This window comes from Trachemys scripta, chromosome 6, assembly GCF_013100865.1.
Source record: "Trachemys scripta elegans isolate TJP31775 chromosome 6, CAS_Tse_1.0, whole genome shotgun sequence".
In the NCBI taxonomy this organism is placed as follows: domain Eukaryota; kingdom Metazoa; phylum Chordata; order Testudines; family Emydidae; genus Trachemys; species Trachemys scripta.
This window is the reverse complement of record NC_048303.1, coordinates 101,908,845-101,927,715: the sequence shown is the minus strand read 5'-3', so window position 1 is coordinate 101,927,715 and position 18,871 is coordinate 101,908,845. Positions and strand designations below refer to the sequence as shown.

Genomic DNA, 18,871 nt, shown 5'->3' with positions numbered 1-18,871 from the left:
TGCCTCAGGGAAACTCACGTTAAAGAGACGTGCCAGATCTGCGGCACTTCAGACCACGCACTCAAAAGAAGAGAGACATTCGTCTGGAGGCCTTACTCATGGAAGCAGCCCTCAGACCAATCTCGATGCCAAGCACTTTGGCTTCCATGCAAAGTGTTCCAACGGTACCATGCTCTGCTCAACACCGTTCTCCATCACCGGTGCTAAGGAAGAAGTATATGGCAGATTCCTCCTTCTCTGCTCCCCACCTCAAGAGGGCAGAGAAGAAGTATGTCCCAGCCAGTGGGTTTGAGTACCTTTACTCATACCCTCCCACCGGGGGTCCCTGATAGTGTTGACACTGAATGAACAGGACAGATGGGGGCAATCGAGTTCTACCCCCAAAAATAAAGAGGCCAAGAGACTGGACCTATTCAGACACCAGGTTTATTCGACTGGCAGCTTCCAGTTGTGTATCTCCAACCAGCATGCTCTGCTGGGAAGGTATGATTTTAATCTGTGGGACTCATTGTCTAAATTTAAGGATTCCCTGCTGCAGCAGTTGAGGGAGGAATTCACAGCCATCCTAGAGGAGGGCAAGGCAGTGGCCAGGACCTCCCTCCAGGAAGCCCTGGATACGGCTGACGCAGCAGCCAGGACTATGGCACCAGCAGTCACCATGAGGTGCTGTGTGTGGCTCCAATTATTGGGCCTCCCTCACAAAGTGCAGCAGTCTGTCCAGGACCTCTCCTTCGAGGGTACCTTGCTGTTCTCCAGGCTTCATGGCCTCAAGGACTCGAGGGCCACACTCCTCAGGCCTTTATACACCTCCTGCCTCACGGAATCATTTTAGGCCCCAGCAGCCTCCCAGGTTCACTGCACCTCCCAGGCAGGAGCCCTACAAGAGAAAGGGAAAGGCTTATAAGCGATGCCAACCCCTACCTCGGGTCGGCAACCTTTCAGAAGTGGTGTGCTGACTCTTCATTTATTCACTCTAATTTAAGGTTTCGTGTGCCAGTAATACATTTTAACATTTTTAGAAGGTCTCTTTCTAAAAGTCTATAATATATAACTAAACTATTGTATGTAAAGTAAATAAGGTTTTTAAAATGTTTAAGAAGCTTAATTTAAAATTAAATTAAAATGCAGTGTCCGCGGGACTGGTGGCCAGGACCCGGGCAGTGTGAGTGCCACTGAAAATCAGCTTGCGTGCCGCCTTCAGCACGCGTGCCATAGGTTGCCTATGCCTGCCCTACCTTCTACCTCAGCCTCCCGGTTGGGCTCACGTTGGTATCCCAGCAGGACCAGGCAGGCCTTTTGAGGGTATGCCTGAGGACGTACTATCAGTCTCAATGCCAGATCCACCCCCCGCCTTTTGTTTTGGACCGCCTGTTGCCCTTCAGCTCAACATGGCCATATATAGCATCGGACTGGTGGGTACTCAGCACTATAACAGTCGGTTACACTCTCCAGTTTTCGTCGACCCTTTGCTCTCAGCCCCATCCTCCATTCATCTTCAGGGACCCTTCTCACAAGCAGCTTCTCGTCCAGGAGGTGCAAGCCTTCCTCTGGGTGGGGGCCATAGAGGAGGTTCCTCGAGACTTGAGAGGGAATGGGTTTTACTCTCAATATTTCCTAATCCTGAAGGCCAAGGGGGTCGATGGCTCATCCTGGACCTGCACCGCCTAAACAAATATCTATAGAAACTTGAGGTTCTGCGTGGTCTCCCTGGCCTCCATTATTCCCTTCCCGGATCCAGGAGACTGATACACCACTCTCAATTTAAATGACACTTATTTCCACATCTCCATCTTCTGCAATCACAGGAGATTTCTCAGGTTTGTGGTGGGTCAATGCCACTACCAATTCACTGCACTTCCCTTCGGCCTGTCAGCAGCCCCATGGGCTGATCAAAGGTTGCTCGCAGGCTCAGGTCCAGCACAGCATTGGTACAGTAAAGGCCACCTTTCAGGCACTTGGTCTATTGATAAATGTGAAGAAGTCAACTCTGGTCCAGGTTCAGATGATAGAGTTCATTGGGGCAGTACTCGACTCAACTCAGGCCAAGGCCTACCTACCGGAGACCAGATTCCGAGCTATGTAGGATCTGATCTCCAGGATCACAACCCCTCCACTAACAGCTGCTCGGGTCTGCCTCAAAATGTTGGGTCACATGGCGCATGTACATAGGGCTGTATGCAGCCACCTTCAACAGACTCAGGACCTCCAGTCCCAGGAAGAACTCTCACTGCATATAAACGTCAGGGAACTCAGTACGGTACACTTAGCTTGCTAGGTGTTCCTTCCCCAGATCTCAGGCAAAGTGACAACATTGCATCAATGTATGAGCCCCTCCCTGCTTGTTGATGTAAATCTTCAGTCCTGTGCCAGGAGGTCCTGGCTATTGGCTATTCTGGGCCTCTCTCACACTCTCTTGTTGGAGCTCCTGTTGTTTGTTTGAATAATTAAATATTGATTGGGCCAGAGAGCAAAAGAGAGAGTGACTCGATAGCCTAGTGGTTAAGGTGCTTACTTTGAGGTTGAATAAAGTGCTTTCCCACATGTAGGATAGCAGAGTTAAACTTTGATTTCTGTTAGAAAACTTTTTTATGAGGAGTTGTTAACTACAAAGAACCTGAACTGTGTAGGAACAAAATTATGCACGGATCTTCTAACTCAGCCTATGTTCTGCCCAAGAGTTTTTTCTCCCATGCTATTAGTAACTTTGCTGTTTCCACCAACAAATTACTGTTCATGCTCAGCTTAGGGGAGAAAACAGCTAGATTCAAGTACTTTCCTCTGAAGAATCTGATGGAAACTCAGTTTATGTATGAGATTTTTGGTGGGCTACAGATGAATGAACATGATTGTCTGGTGAATGAGCATAAGAATACCTAAACATCTAAACTAATCAGATCAAATGACTGCTTATTAAATGTAAACAAAATGGAGTTCAGTTTTTAAAAGTTGGTGTGTTCCTTTGTTCTTGAAACTGAAAACTCAGCATCTTTGTAAAACTATGTGCAGGCATAATGTGTGGTTTTTTTTTTTTAAATCTTACTTTCTTTTTATCATATTTAGCCTTAACTTTCTAAAAATTGAAATTGTCAACAGCAACATTTCAAGATAAATGCACTATCAGGCTTGGAAATTTTCTTATTTTTTGTAAACATTAAGACCCAGGGAACAAAATAAGGGCTATAGTGTGGATTAAGTGAAATATCTCAAGGCTGTGCTTTTCTGATAACTGAACCAGAAGTGACCTTTCTCAGACACAATTACAGAGCTGTATGTTTTTCCTTTAATTTCATCAGGGGTTTAATTAGTATACAAATAAAACTTCCCTTATCTTCCTTTCTACCTAATTGGCTTGTCTTAGCTTATATATGAAATATGTGAAAGTGGGCTGTAATTAGGGTGACCGTGTTAACCTTTTTTTCTCAAATGTACTGTTGCCTAAAGGCCTCAAGGCCTAGAAACAGTGCTTGGATTATTGCTTTGCAATCACTATGGCTGTCCCATAGGTTTTCTCATGAGCAGAAGGGCTTTGGGTGCTGCAGGTTCCCACTGCTTAACGGGATCTTCATTCTTCTCCCCACTAAATGTTTATTGATTATCTCACTGTTCCACACTCAGCCTCCAACAACTTAATATCAGGTGACAGTCAGGAGAGTTCTCCAAGTAATTAGAGTTGAGCATTGGGGGAACAATTAGGAGCAGAGTTATTAAACTTGATTTATCCTATTCTCTCCTGAACAGTTTCTTGGATATCTGAACATCACACTTTCACAATCTACCCTGGTTGAGAAATTAGTGGCTAACCTGCTGCTTATCATTGTTGCCTTGCTGCCTTGAGGCACACCCTCTTGGTTTCAGTCACTCAGCTAGAAATATTAGAGTCCATAAAGTTTATCAAGGGTTTTAATTAGATCAATCTGAAGAAAGGGGAAAAAAGGCTTAGCAGCCCTTCCTTTAAAGCAGTATAAATGGTGTTCAAACAGTTTAAAAGGTTTGTCTTTAACCCACAATGGCAAGGAATTTCAAACATAAGGCTGAAACTTTTGTCTTTAAATCACCCATTGTGCCTAAGTGTGGGAGCTTTTATGGCAAATACAATTGGTGACTGTTTGAAGACCTCTGAAAATTGTTCCCCCAACCATTTAAAATAATATAGCATCAGTGCATTAAGAGCTTTCATTTTGCCATGTTCTATTTTCACATTGGCACCAGCTAGCAAAGATTGTACATGATGGTAACACCTGTCACAGGTCAGGGCCAGCTCCACCTTGGTCCCTCTTATGGTCTCTTCTGAGTGCACCCCTTGAGCCTTCACCTCTCCCAGTAAGAATCCTGCCATTCTTCACTCTTAGACTGGACCCAAGGCTACGGTACCCTGTGTACCAGCTGTGATTATTCAGCAGGTTTAACTGGGTTTGGCTACTTGCAGTTCTTCCCTTTGGGACCTGTGACCAGCAGTGAATACATTTACCCAAAACAGCCTTTTAAAAACAAAATATCATTTAATCTTAACAGTAGGAGCCCAGCATAACAAGACAGAAGGATTTTTAAAACAATAAAACAGTCTGTGTGCATATATCTTACCTAAAGACTGAAGCCTATCTTACCTAAAACACCCTAACCTCTGGGGAGTCAGACTGCTCCCCAACAGTATCATTCTCTGCTTCCCCCTTAACCATCTAACATTGTCACAAGAGAGTCAGTGTCATTAAACGCCTCTGAGGCTTTTGATCCTTCTCTCCACCCCCTCACAGAGGCTGAGCCCTCCTGTGGAAAACATGCCTAACAAGCCCTGTAGGGGGCGGAGGGTATGCCAGCACTGGAAAGAAAAACCTGCAGCACCAAGTCTCAGAGCCCAGGTCACTTGACTCGAACTCAAACTACTGGGCTAAAATAGCAGTGTAGACATTCCCACTCAGGTTGGAGCCTGGGCTCCAAGACCCAGGGAGCGCCTCCCTACTTTTATAAAGAATTCCCTGGGATTTTTAATAACCACAAGTGATCTGAGCTTGGAATCTACATCTCATGTAAAAGAGGGCTTCTCTGGCAATGCAATACATTTTGGCTCAATACTGAAGCATTGGCTTGGTAATACTGACTTTGGGAGAAGGTTTCATAAAACAGTGTAGCAGGATTCTACAGTACCTAGGCATTGACAAAATTAAATGGATTTGGTGTGACATTTTCGTTTTAAATGCTGAATTTCATTTCTTTTGCAGGTGGACATTATTTCAATTTAGTTTTATATTCTTTAATTTCCTTTCTTTCGGATAATTTTGTCTGGCTGTATTTAGAAAGATATAAGTGCTATTGACTTTTAGCAAGCCTGAGATATCTTCAGATTGGTTATAGTCTCAGTGCCCTGTAAATGTTTACCAGACTTTTGTGTATACTTAACACACAGTCATAGTATGCTATGAATGTATGTTCATGGCACTCCACATTCAATATTATGGATACAGAATATAAACTACACAGAACATTCTTAATATGAAGTTACAAAATACACTCAGAAGCCCTTTTGAAAAATGTGCATAGTATGGATCATTATTATCAAATGTTTAGTTTAAAATGATATTCAAAAGATAAATATTATACATGTATAGTAGCAATTTTTAAAGCCTCTCTATCTCGGCCAATATACATGATTCCTTTTTTAATTTCAAAAGGGATTAGTCCACAATGGAGGCAAAAGATGTAAAACATTTCTTTTTTAAATGTCTGATTACCTTCCAGAAATTCAAAAATAGAACTCTAGAGCAATACATTTGTCTGTCGATTGATTGATTGATTGCTCAGGAAGATATTCTTCTAACTTGAAGATCAAACAATTTGACTAACCGGATTTTCTTTGTTAGGAGAAGCAAAATCTTACTATTTACAGGCATCAGAAGATCTAGGTTCTGCTCCCAGCTCTGCTACAGATTGCTATGTCACCTTTGGCAAAAACCTTAACCTCTCTGATCCTCAGCTTCCCATTTGTAAGATGGAAGTTGCCTACTTTCCAACATGTCTGGGGCCTGATTGTCAGAGGTGCAGAGTGTCCCCCGTGCCCACTGACTTCAGCTGGACTTGTGGCTTCTCAGTGACTCTGAAAAGCAGACCCTTAACTCATTAAAGTTTCTAGAACATTGAAATCCTCAGACAGAAGTAACTATAGAAATGTAATTTACTATACAAATATAAAAACTCCTGGCTCCAGATCTGAGAATATATCCCCTAAATTTGCAAAGCCAGCATGCAAGGACTTAGCCCTGCAACTGCACAGCTAAATCCCACTACATTGTTTTGAAAATTTTATGGTAAATTTTTCTATTTAACATAAAAGTAAACTTATAGCCAACTCCCTTTTAAATTATATTTTACATACTGAAGAGACAAAATAGATGGTCATCAGTAAAAATACAGAAAAACATATTACCAAAATGTAAACATAATACTAACACTCCTGTTTATAACATTAAAGATTCCTCCTAACAAAAGGGAGAAGGAGAATTGGAGCAATGAATTGAAAGATGTTATGATTACTATATTACATTATAGCAGAAACAGTGAAAAAACCTTGACTGCAGTTTTGCTAGTCAGGTTTCTTATTGTTCAGCTTACAGTGCTATTTGACATCTATTGAATTAATCTGAATTAATTTTAAACACTAAGCTTTAATGCTAAGTAAGAGATTGTTGGGTATACATTAGGAAACAGAAACATGCAAAATATATTGGAGATCAGAAAAGTCATAAAATAGTTGATGTACTATAATGTGATGTGTTGGACATAACTTGCAGTGTAGTTAACACTGATTTTGCACACTAGAAAAACTGTTGGATGGTTCTGTATTTTTATGTTGGACTCTCTCCTTTCTGTTGATTTCTGTAAGGTGGGTAATATTCCTCAATATTTAAACGAACAGTACCTTGCATTTTTATTTTTATTTTGTCTGTAAATTGTTTTATTATGAAGTATTTTTACTTAATATTTATTTGGGAGTTTTAAAAATATGATATTCCTGATATTTTCATGTGCCCAGAATATAGTTTTTAAGTATTGTACCTGTAGCATCTGTCTTCGATTCAGCAGATCATTTTGTCTGTTTATAAAACATTTATAAATGTATGATGCACTAAAAAAATTAGATTTCTGTAGTGTTAGTAAATAAATAATACTTTTGGTAGAAAAATTGTAAAACCTTGGTTTGTAATGGCCCAAATCTACTTCACAGTCAGTCTGTATTCCTCGTCGTTTAATAGCCTATGGCATAAATTGAAGTTAATTATCAGGGCTGACAAGTAACTCTGTTTTCTGTCTGCTGGCAGAGTCTCTCCGAGGCAAAGATGGAGCTGAGAAGAAAAGATCAATCTCTCCGTCAGCTCAATAGACATCTTACCCAGCTGGAGCAGGACAAGCGTCGACTGGAAGAGAGCATCCACGATGCAGAGAGTGCCCTCCGCATGGCAGCAAAGTGAGCACTGGGACCTTAGGGAGATCACTTAAAACAGACAAAAGATCAATTCTTACTTTCATGCGCAGGGTTTTAGCCCTAGATAAAGCAGTGGTAGAAAACAAAAGTACAGTGCTCTCGCTCTTTGAAATTCAGTGATATATCCTCTAAAAAGAAAACTCTTAGTTCAGTCTACTAAGTGTGTATTTTATATAATAATTCCAGACAAGTGTTCCACTATTTGTGTCCTGTAATTGCATGAGCATTTTTGTTTGCCTGTTACAAGTTGGAGAATGTATCTTCTTCTTCAAGTAGTGTCCCTATGGGTGCTCCCTTCAGAGCATGTGCACCCCTGCACCTTTGATTGGAGATTTTCAGTAGCAGTGTCCATTTGGCCTGTAAATATGCCCTATACACCCTCATGCCCCGTACTGAGGATATACAGAACTGCGTGGGCAACCTATCCTCAGTTCCTTGTCTACTGCGTTTGGCCTGAAATAAAGTGTTGCGCATGCTCGCTTACTCAAGCCTAGCTTCTAGTGTAGTTAGAGTTAGTATAGCTTATTAGTAGTTTGTTGGGGTCATTATTTTCCCTTCTTGTACGTTTTTCCCCGATTGAGGGGTTATTCTAGACTTCTGTTCTGAGGTATGCCAGGATCCTGAGGCTTTAAAAGGTGTCTTTCCTGTTGGGAAGCTACGCCCGTCACTGGTGGACGTTCTCAGTATCTCCATTGTTTAGGAGATACTCATGTCCCCAATATGTGTAAGAGCTGCACTTCCTTCAAAAGCAGATCTCGAAAAAACAGGAGATCAAATTTGCATTACTGATGATGGAGAAAGCCCTAACACTGGCTTCTGACCCAGGCTCTGAGAACCTCCCTGTAAACAAGCTGTCGAATTCTGCTAATGCCCTGTCCACTTCAAGATCCCGGTCACCAAGAGTCTTGAGAGATACAAGTGCTGCTGCACCATCCATCTCCAGGTCTTGGTCACTGAAGGCCTCAGGAGAGGCAGCATCTGTATCAGTGCCTGTGGTAAAGAGAGAATCACACTGAGAGTCTTGGGGTACCAACAAGAAAAGTAGGTGTACTAGATCTCCTAAGAAATCCCAGTCCCTGAGTTAGAAGAAGGCTCTGGAGACCTCAGGTCCAAGAGAGAGTTCCACTGAGGCTCTGAGTGGCTCCAGTACTGTCAGGGCATCTAAAATGTCCTCTACAACCCATACTTTGAAAAAAGATTTGGTACTTTGGTAGTAAAGGTTCTGCCTCAAACTGGTCTGTGCCATTGGACCCTGCTGTATCCTTGGTACCTATACTATCATCTCTTATCTCTGCATTGATACCGACAGAGTCAGACCCTGGACATTCTCATATTGAACGATTGGTATCTGTGGCATCAGTGCTGAAGCTGGCCTTCACAGGATCTCATCTAACTCCAGTCTATGTACTTTCAGTACTGCATGAGTTTAGACACTCAAAAGACCTCCTTGTCTCCAATGAGCCAGAATCCCCGTTACTTTATTTTGGGGGTTAAAAGGTCGGGAGGAATCTAATACTTTCTGGATTGTTTAAAAAAATGTATAATATGAAATTGTTGATAAGATATTTGGATTGGCAGAAAATTAGCCTGTCTTTACTAAAGCCTCTGTTTTACTAAGGCTTAATTTTTCCTTCCTTTAATAGAGATAAAGAATTAATTGCCAGTCATATGAAATCTGTGGAAGCCACCCTACAGAAGGTGATGTATTTAGCACTTTCATCTCAGTTGCATTTGTATTTCAAGTCATACCAAGCTTTTGGAATTTATTTATTTTCAGGAAGGCTGATAGTGGGAGTGGTTAAAATTGTACAAAGACTTTATTCATAATTTTAATTAAAGTATCAAAAGATCTCCCCCTTCAACTTCTTTCACCTCCAGAAAGCATTCAGATCAGCAAGCCAAATGTTGTAATATTGTTGTTGATAGGTATGTTCCTTTTATTTTTTTTAATATGAAAGTTGTTACAAACCCTTCCCCCCGAGTACTCTTTATGCTTGCTAAAGTAAATTAGGATGCTACTGATCATCCCAAACTATGTGTAATTGCTCTTGAATGATCTGTGTATTCACTGAGTGAGGCAGAGGTCATTCAACAAGGGCCCATATCAAGTGGTCATAAAGCATTTGACTTCTCATGCTCCACTTTAATCCTTGGTAATAATTAAATAGAATTAGAAAAATGGGTAAACTCTGATGCACACTTTAAAACATCATAGTGATTTTAAACCATTTTTAAAATTGAATAGCAATCTAAAGTTGACCCTTTGGCTTGTATTATTTTGCTGCATTGCAGTGTCATCTTGAATACCAGCAAGACTGAATATATGAAGTATATCTCATTTTTTAAAATTACAAATGCCATTGACATTTTGTGGGTGTTTTTCCTTATGACCCAGTGAAAATCAGATATATTTCTACTATCTTATGATGATAGTTTTCCTCGTCACAAATTGTAAACCCCAAGCAGCAGGCTCCCTGTGGCTCCCCAGAAGCGGCGACATGTCCCTCTCGGCTCCTAGGTGGAGGCATGGCATTGGGGGCTCCACACGCTGCCCCCACCACAAGTGCTGGCTCTGCAGCTCCCATTGGCCAGGAACCATAGCCAATGGGAGCTGCAGGGGCGGTGCCTGTGAGCGGAGGCAACGTGCACCGCACAGAGCCTCCTTGCTGTGCCTCCGCCTCTGAGCCGAGGGACATGGTGCCTCTTCCGGGGAGCTGCCCGAGTTAAGAGCTACCCGGAGTCTGTTGCATCCGAACCCCCTGCCCCAGGCCTGAGCTCCCTTCCACACCCAAACTCCCTCGAGGAGCCTGCACCCCGCACCCCGTTCCGCACTCTGCACCGTTTGGCCCCAGCCTGGAACCCGCACTCCCATCCAGAGCCATCACCCCCACCACACCCCAACCCCCTGCCCCAGCCCAGAGCCCTCTCCCGCAACCTGAACCCCTAATTTCTGGCCCCACCCCGGAGCCTGCACCCCCTGCTGGAGCCCTCAGCCCCTCCCTCACCCCAACCCCCGGCCCCAGCCCAGTGAAAATGATCATGCAAGTGAGGGTGGGGAAGTGTGAGTGACAGAGGAGGGTGAATGGAGTGAGCAGGGGGTGGGGCAGGGCTGGAGCCTTGGGGAAGGGTGCGGGGCAAGGGTGTTCAGTTTTGTGCACTTAGAAAGTTGGCAACCCTACTAATTATACACACAGATCCCTATGTTAAGAGAACATTATCATGGTTGGAAAGTCAAGCACTCAAAAGTTAGAAAACAACAGAATTAAGGTTGCTTTTTGGCCCCTTTGTGTATAAACATTATGACAGTCTTTGTTTACATTGTCACATATTATTTTTCACAGGATTTCTGCCTCTATCAGTATGCAGTTTTGCATTATCCTCATTGTTCACTGTGTGGCCCCATATCTTATTTTCTGCACACAATTCAGTCCCTGCTCTGAAGATAGAATTATAAATTTCCTCATGGGCTTTTCTGTGGCACTCACCAAAATAGTATATAAAAAAACATTAATTCATTATTACAATGCTCCCCTAAGGTGAGGGGGCAATAGTATTATCCCCATTTTATGGATGGGGAGCTGAGGCACAGAGAGTAAGGTTAAAAGTTTCCACTAATTTTGGATGCCCAATTTGAGACACCTAAGACCTGATTTTTTCAGTGCTTAGCATTATACTTTATATGTTCAAAGTATAGCTCCTATATGACTCCATTTACAGCTGTGAATACTCAGCACTTCTGAAAATCATACCCAAATGTATCAAGTTGGTTGCAGAATTTCATGGTATCGTAGTCCACATAACAGTGAGAAGGGGGGTCTGTTGAAGTGATATACTCTGAATGATTACTTTCTTTCTTTCAACAAATCCTAATATATTAGTTTTAGTATTAATTTATATCCGGACAGATAAGCTGAACCTTCCTCTATCCTTCATTTAGATCTTAAGAACCTTTGTCATTTTTGCTGTCAACACATTTGAAAATTCTTCATACAGAATTTTTGGTTCCTTCTGATAAATCTACCTTTTTTAAAAAATATCTAAAATTGTATAATCAGAAAAGCCCCCTGGCCTCCTCCTTCAGGTTAGGAGGTATCTTTGGAGGCTCTGGATAAGGCTGCTTTTATTAAGTTAGTGTTTGGTCTGAAGTGCAGTTGTCTGTTCATCCTCCCAGTGGAAGGCAAATTATTTGGAGGGTAGGGAAATTGGTTAGAGTTTTATGAGCTCTGAGGTGAGTAAATTTCAGTTTTGTGGACTGGTTTCTTTATGTAGATTATGGTTGGTTGGCTACTGTTTGTGTCTGTGTTGGTTTGCATTTTTAATTATTTGTCAAGGGCACCGCGAGCCTGAGGTAGCTGTTCTTTTATGTTTCATGTGTTGAAATGTTTATTTTTATTTCTAGTGGATAGCAGCTGTCTTGCACAGTCAATTGGAAAATTAGAGCAGAACCATCATTCATTAATCTAAAATATTAATGACATATTATACCGTTTACTTTTTCAATGACATAAAAAAGCTTTCTTGTGTCCATAATGAGGACTGATTCTTTTTGACTGGAGTGTCACAACAAAGTGGAAGATACAGAGAATTTACACTAAAGTCAGTGTTGCCATCTCTCATAAGTTTACCATGTGACTCTTGATATTTGCTGTTTTTCATTAAACTCCCACTTGTGGACTGAAATCAAGTGAGTTACATGATAATCTTGGGTTTCCTTTTTTTTTTTTTTTTTAAAAAGGGCAATTTTTTTAGCCCTCATGGATGTGGAAAAAAGTTTGAAAACATGGCCTGAGTGTACCCCAAACATATGAAAAGCAGAAAGCAAATAAAAGGAAGCTGTTTTTTAAAATCTCATGATTTTAAGCCAATCACAAGACTTGAGGCCTGACTCATAATTTTTGAATGCTTGGGATTGGAAATACTGTAAGCCATTCCATATTGGGAACAAAATAGCATTAACCACAACTGTATTTACAGTGGTCATCTATACCAGGGCTCGATTAACCCATTTTTTATTTAAATAAATAAACTATAGAAAAAAAGGGACAGGCACAGTTTTTGAAGAAAAATCTTTAACTGCACTGATCAGCAAAATTCTCCTAGAACTCTAATTTCAATTTCAATTCATTGTTGTAAAAGTTAAAATACCAGAGTGAAGTGTACGCTATAATAATCTAGTTTTTCATAGGTTATACTTAGCACTCGCTCTTCTCTTCAGTGTAATTGTTCATACTTTTCTTGACAAAAACTTCTTTAAGAAGTTTGTTTAAAAATCTAACAGTATATTAAAAAATGTATTATAAAAACTTGAAAAATTCTCAAACATCATAAATATGTTAGCATAATTATGCATGTTGTATTTATGTTGACAAACCATATTTCATTAATACTTTATATATTTCCTAGTAATAGTAATATATTTGTTTATCACATTATTGCACATGCTAAACCTGTTCTTTTTACTGACTAGCTTTATAAACACAGTACTTTTGAATTACCTGTTATAATCATATAACCAGCCAAAGCAATAGCTGAGCTCCAACTCTTCTGAAATCCTCAGCCTTGATTTCACATTTCCTCTCAAAGTGACTGTTGTAGCTCCCTTCTCTGAGGCCTCCCTAAATCCCAGCTCTCCACACTTCTTCATTTGCACAATCCTGCCATGGCAAATCATCCCAATGAGTCCATTCATGACCATAAAATTGTGAACACTCCCCTTAGACTCTTAACTGTTTTAACCCAGATGCACCTTCTAAGTTGGTGGTGTTCTGACCCTCATCTAACACCACTTGCTATTGGCAGCGTCGGCTCAAAACCTTGCCCTCTTCCTGATGTTTATCTTTGTTAATGAATTAACACAAAATAAACAACTCCTACTCAAGCCCAGACCCTAGGTTTCTCTGCCCAGAGAAGCCACTCCTTTAGTCCTGATGGGTTAATGAGCTGCACCTGTCACAGTGAGTTAGCAGAAATCATTTAGCATCTCCCAGCAAGGTTCCAACACCTGTTAACAGAGTAACCCAGCTGCCCTTCCTAAAGTGGCATGTTGAGAACAGTTCAGAGATCAAACACGGGTCACCAGTGCGAACAAGGGAACACGGGGAGTTAGGCTGGAAGCAACTCATTCATATAAACAGAGCAGTTCACAGGTTTAATAAAGTTCTGCTTGTTCAACTTAACCTGCATTCAGCTTCACCCTGTGCTAATGAAACACTCAGGAACAATTCTCCTCCAACCCCAAAATCCCTTTCTGCATTACATTTTCAATTCATGATCACATTCATACAAATTTCTTCTTAACACAGTCATGCTCAAGTGCCACATGTAAGAACCAAAGGACCAGTGTTTGAACTCCCTGCTCTATACCCATCAACTATCTTTTTTCAAATGTCTTTTGAAAACGTCTCTCCTCACCTGGTCCTCTACTCCTAATTTCAATTTCCCTTTGCTGGTTTTTTATTTTAACTTTAACTGTATTATTTATTTTTATAATGCATTTGGGGGATACAATTTGTCTGAAAAAATGGTAAAAAAAAAAAATTAAAATGTCGCAGCTATTCTGTACAACTGGTGTATCTTTGTGTATATGGAAAGTAGATTATTTTAATTTAAATATTAACAGGATATTTTTTCTTCTGATTCCTTACATTTGTGGTTTAGTGTGTAAAAGTGTACTGTTGTCTAAAGATTAAAGGTCTATAGATGAGAACTTATAGAGAAGACTAAATGACAAATATATTGGTTTACTGGGCTGTTTCACATGAGTGTAACTGAGAACAAGCTTTGACCCTTCGGTTGTAATAATTTTTGTAAAAAAAAGAGCCACTGTGAAAGTTGGGAGGCTCGAATTAATCCTTTTTTGTTTTTCTCCTCGGAAAATCAATGCAACTATGTGTGTGTAGGGGTGAGATTTTACTATATGTTTTAATGCTAAATTATTTTTTTGAATATAGAACAGTGGTTCCCAAACTTGTTCCGCCGCTTGTGCAGGGAAAGCCCCTGGCGGGCCGGGCCGGGCCGGTCTGTTTACCTGCCGCGTCCGCAGGTTCGGCCGATCGCGGCTCACAGTGGCCGCAGTTCGCTGCTCCAAGCCAATGGGAGCTGCTGGAAGCAGCGGCCAGTAGGTCCCAAGGCCCGTGCGACTTCCAGCAGCTCCCATTGGCCTGGAGCAGTGAACTGTGGCCACTGGGAGCTGTGATTGGCCGAACCTGCAGACGCGGCAGGTAAACAGACCGGCCCGGCCCGCCAGGGGCTTTCCCCGCACAAGCGGCGGAACAAGTTTGGGAACCACTGATATAGAACAATGGGATAGGAGGAGTTGAGGTGGTACTGTGGATAGCTTTAAGAATTACTAATGTGATAGCAAGTCTTGCACCCTCAATGTTAGGCTGCTACCTCAGGTGTAGTCTATAGTGAAAAATTCATTTACTTTATGGCGGTTGTTTTATGGCCTGTAAGAAATCAGTTTACAGCAAGGTTTCAATCCAGCTTCCAGTGTCCATTTCTCTAACACCCATTGCAAGTGACACTCACTGGCATTGTCTGGGTATACCGAAAGAAAGACAGGAGACACTTGATATGGATTTTAATCAGGCCACAATTTTATTATATAGATATCTGGGACTACCTGGCAGATAAAGTGTATGGTGCAGGCAAATCCACGTTTATTCAAATCATTACCTGGGGCTTTCACCAGCCCTCCTTCATTTTCCATCCAGGTCCCCCCAGTCAACCCATGGCTTGGACCTTATTATCCATTCCCCTCGTAGGAGGGTTAAGGTGGGCTATGAACAGGGGGTGGGGTTGGCTCCCTGCTGTACCAATCATAGGAGTCCCCAACCCCCCTCCCTCATTCTTTTCCTTTATCCAGCACCTCCTTTTAAGTCCTTACCAGGCCATTTATCTGGTCACTGGATGCCTTCCCTGTGGAGTACCTTCACTGGACATCTGCCACAAGGAGGTGCCAGCAATTTGCTTGGCTGCCTCCCCACCCATGCAGTTGGGTTCCCAGACATCTCCCAATGGCCTCTTGTATAGCAGCCCCAATAGGTGAAGCCCCATTCTCCAGAAAGATCCCATTGTCCTTTGTACTATGCCAGGATCGTCAAGGGGCACCAGCAGCTGGGTTGTCCTTGACCCCAGGTATCTCAACAGCTGCCCTCCGCAATGGGCACTATAGGTGATCAGCTCTCTGGATCCTTAAATTGAAAGAACTCATTAAAAAACAACTTCTTGCATAGCTCAGCTGTGTGCCCAGAGCCAAGAATCTCCATGCCACCAATTACATCATATGCCGAGGTTCCATAGAGCCAGTGGCATCTGCTCGGGTTCTTTGCTAGCTCCTGGTGCAAGCTCACGAAATCTGGAAAACTGGAAATGAGACAAGGCGTCTGCTATGTGTGGAACAAAGGGGCTTCCCATGCCCAGGGCTTGCACCTTTATAGCTTTCAGACCTCACATTACTGGTGGGGGGGGTGAGTTAGCGCCGCAAAGCTGACCAGTGTTCACCTTTTGCAGCAGTCTCTGACCTCATTCCCCCAGTCATAAAGCACAGCCACCCTCCTTCGGCAAGCCCAGCCAACATTTGTCCCGCTTCAGATGCGGTGCAGTCAGTCTCAACAGTTAGACCGAAGATTGACTGGGCCAGAAAGCAAAGGCCAAAATTTCCAAACTTGAGTGTCTACAGCTAGGCTCCCTAATCTATATTTGGTTTCTAAATAAAAGTGGCCTGATGTTCAGAAGAGCTTGAGCACACCATCTCCCTCTTCATTAAATGAAATCCATGGTGCTTAGCACATTTGGAAATCAGCCACATTATTTAGAAGTCTAAGTATTGATTTTAGGTGTCTAATTTTAGGAATTCAAGTTTCAAAATTTTTGCCTTAACTAACTTCACCCCCCCCAAGGTAGTTATTTCTGGACAGGGTTGAGAGACACTGGCAGGAAAATGTGGGGAAACAGGAACTGCTACTGTGGGTGCAGTGTCTGTTCTTTACTTCAGTCTCCAGTAATGTTAATCTGACACCTATTGCAAATAAGTGTGCATGTGGAACAAACAAATTACAAAGGAAATTGATTAAATTTTAAAGCTTTCCAAATAGCTTTTGAAAATAATTATAGTATCATATTTTGTATCTGATCATATTAAATACAAAAATATTTTCTTCTCTTTCCCCTTCCTTCAGATTAACACCGCTCCCCCTTAATTTTAACATTTTGTAAATAGCTTTTGTCCGTCCCCCCCACTAATCTGTCTTTCTTGATCCTTGTTCCTAAAGATCAGTTGTGCAGGACATACAGGTGTTAGCACAGCTGGTTTGCTGATGACAACTCTGTCCATATAGCTGTCTAGTGTGTCATCATTCATATTGTTCAGTGTCATTCTGACCTAGCCAAGCTAAAAATGGTACTCCAGCTCAAGAGGGATTTAAAAACCTTGACAAACTAAAGATAAGACATTGCAGAATGTCATATCCATGTGCTTAAGTGTTTTCAGTTTAGACTTATCTAAATAACCAATTCCAGAGCTTGACTGTCTCCATTCTTTTGGAAGTCTGAAGATTTTTGTGTAGTTTGCCTTAAGTAAGGAAATATCCTTGTGTGGAGGACTGTGAAATTAGTTAATGCGTTAGCCATTATTTTCTCCAGACATGGGTTCATTTCCAGCCCAAGGTCATTGAAATCTGTTCATAGGGGACATATTATAGTACACAGCCCACAACTACAGCATAGCTTTGGCACAATGGTTAGTGTTTGCTAAAGAGGGTCTGGATCAAATTAACATCTTATCCAACAGAGCATGGATTTTTTGTGGGGTAGTGTGCACTGTAATTCTAGTTAAGCACAGGATTGTACTCTTTCACTCTGACAATTAATCCGATGACTTTGCCTAGCTTTTAAAAAAATCCATCAGTTTTATATGAGCCATGTCTCATCACATAACTACTGTTTATCCAGCAGTTCATGTTGTTTAAATAACTTGTAAGATTTGCTTTAATATTGTATTGTGACTATATATGTGTTTGGAAGAGTAGTTTGTGCATGGCAATAACATGAAAAAGAGCCTCTTAATCAACATAATATACAGCAATTTTTAACACGTTTTCAGTTAAGAAGTTAGTTATTGGTTTCAGATGTTAATTTGGAAATTATGGTGTTATTTTAACAGATATCAAAGATATCAAATTACTATAATTCTCCTCTGAGTATTGTCAGTGTGGCCCCTACTTCAGGGGATGTGCGTGCATCCTCTACGCCAAGTAAAAAAATCTCCAGAAACGAGCCCTTCTTGGAGTTGTGTGCATACTCCTTCGTTTGGTGAGTGGTTATGTAAGGAACTGTGCACTCAGATACCATTGTGATAATAAATACTCAAATAACTGTAGCAGTGAGATCAGAAACATCTTCCTCTTTCTCCCTATTGTGTGGCACCATTTTGTCAAGTTAGTATTTCTTGCATTTTAGTGTAGTTTGTTTGTTTATTTTATTAGGCTCCGTTCCACTGTGTAGCTTGGCTGGCTCCATTCCCAACACCAGTTCCAGTCTGATTAGCTCCCTTTACCTGTTGTTTATCTTGTAGTTTTGTTTCAGTTCCCTGATGGTGGTCTTAAATTGACAAGATTTAAGAAGTGCAGGCCTGTCCTAGGCAGTTCCAGCCAGGGGCGGCTCTATGTATTTTGCTGCCCCAAGCACAGCAGTCAAGCGGCTTTCGGCGGCATGCCTGCGGGAGGTCCGCCGGTCCCGCACCTTCGGCGTACCTGCCAAAGGCTCCCTGACTCCCCTCACGGCGACCGGCAGGCCGCCCCCCGTGGCTTGCCGCCCCAGGCACACGCTTGCTGCGCTGGTGCCTGGAGCCGCCCCTGGTCCCAGCTGATTGCCTCAGCACCAGCAGCTACCTTATCAGCCTCTGCATGCAACGGCGTTGAGGGAAGTTGCTCAGATCTGTCATAAGGTCTGGTCTAAAATCTGCATTGAGGAAGCAAATGGAAAAGGGTGTTGCTGACTGTCTGGGCTTGGAAGATCTGAAGGCTGTATGGCATCAAGGGAAGAGGGAGCACAGCTGATGCAAATAATCTTTTTATTCTCATTCAAATGTGAAGACTCACAGTAGGCATGAATTCAGGGAGGAGTTTGCACCAAGATGAGTCTGGAAGTCTCTCTGTGCAGCAGCACTAAGGAGACTTAGAGCTGCTGAGGATTCGTGTCGTAGACAGTTCTATGCTCCCCACCCCAGTGGGGGGCTGGGGCATGGAAGGGACAGTGCTTGCCTAGCTGGTGAGCTTGCCCAGCAGCTCTTAGGAATTGTCTAACCACTGGCTCAAGTTAGAGCAGATCTGGAGCTGGTTTGGTCCCCAGCAGCAGTCCGAATTGGAGATGTTTGGAAAGGTGTCATAAAGCACA

The 18,871-nt window shown here is 42.1% G+C and overlaps 1 protein-coding gene across 5 annotated transcripts in view; it reads left to right on the top strand.

The window, feature by feature from the left end:
• CCDC171 (coiled-coil domain containing 171) overlaps positions 1-18,871 on the top strand; it is a 260,589-nt gene that overhangs the window by 131,354 nt on the left and 110,364 nt on the right. For all 5 annotated transcript variants that reach the window (XM_034774120.1, XM_034774118.1, XM_034774119.1 and 2 more), the window contains 2 exons: positions 7,311-7,456; positions 9,118-9,172. In XM_034774120.1, coding sequence (XP_034630011.1) covers positions 7,311-7,456; positions 9,118-9,172 — 201 coding nt within the window. The remainder of the gene's footprint in view (positions 1-7,310; positions 7,457-9,117; positions 9,173-18,871) is intronic.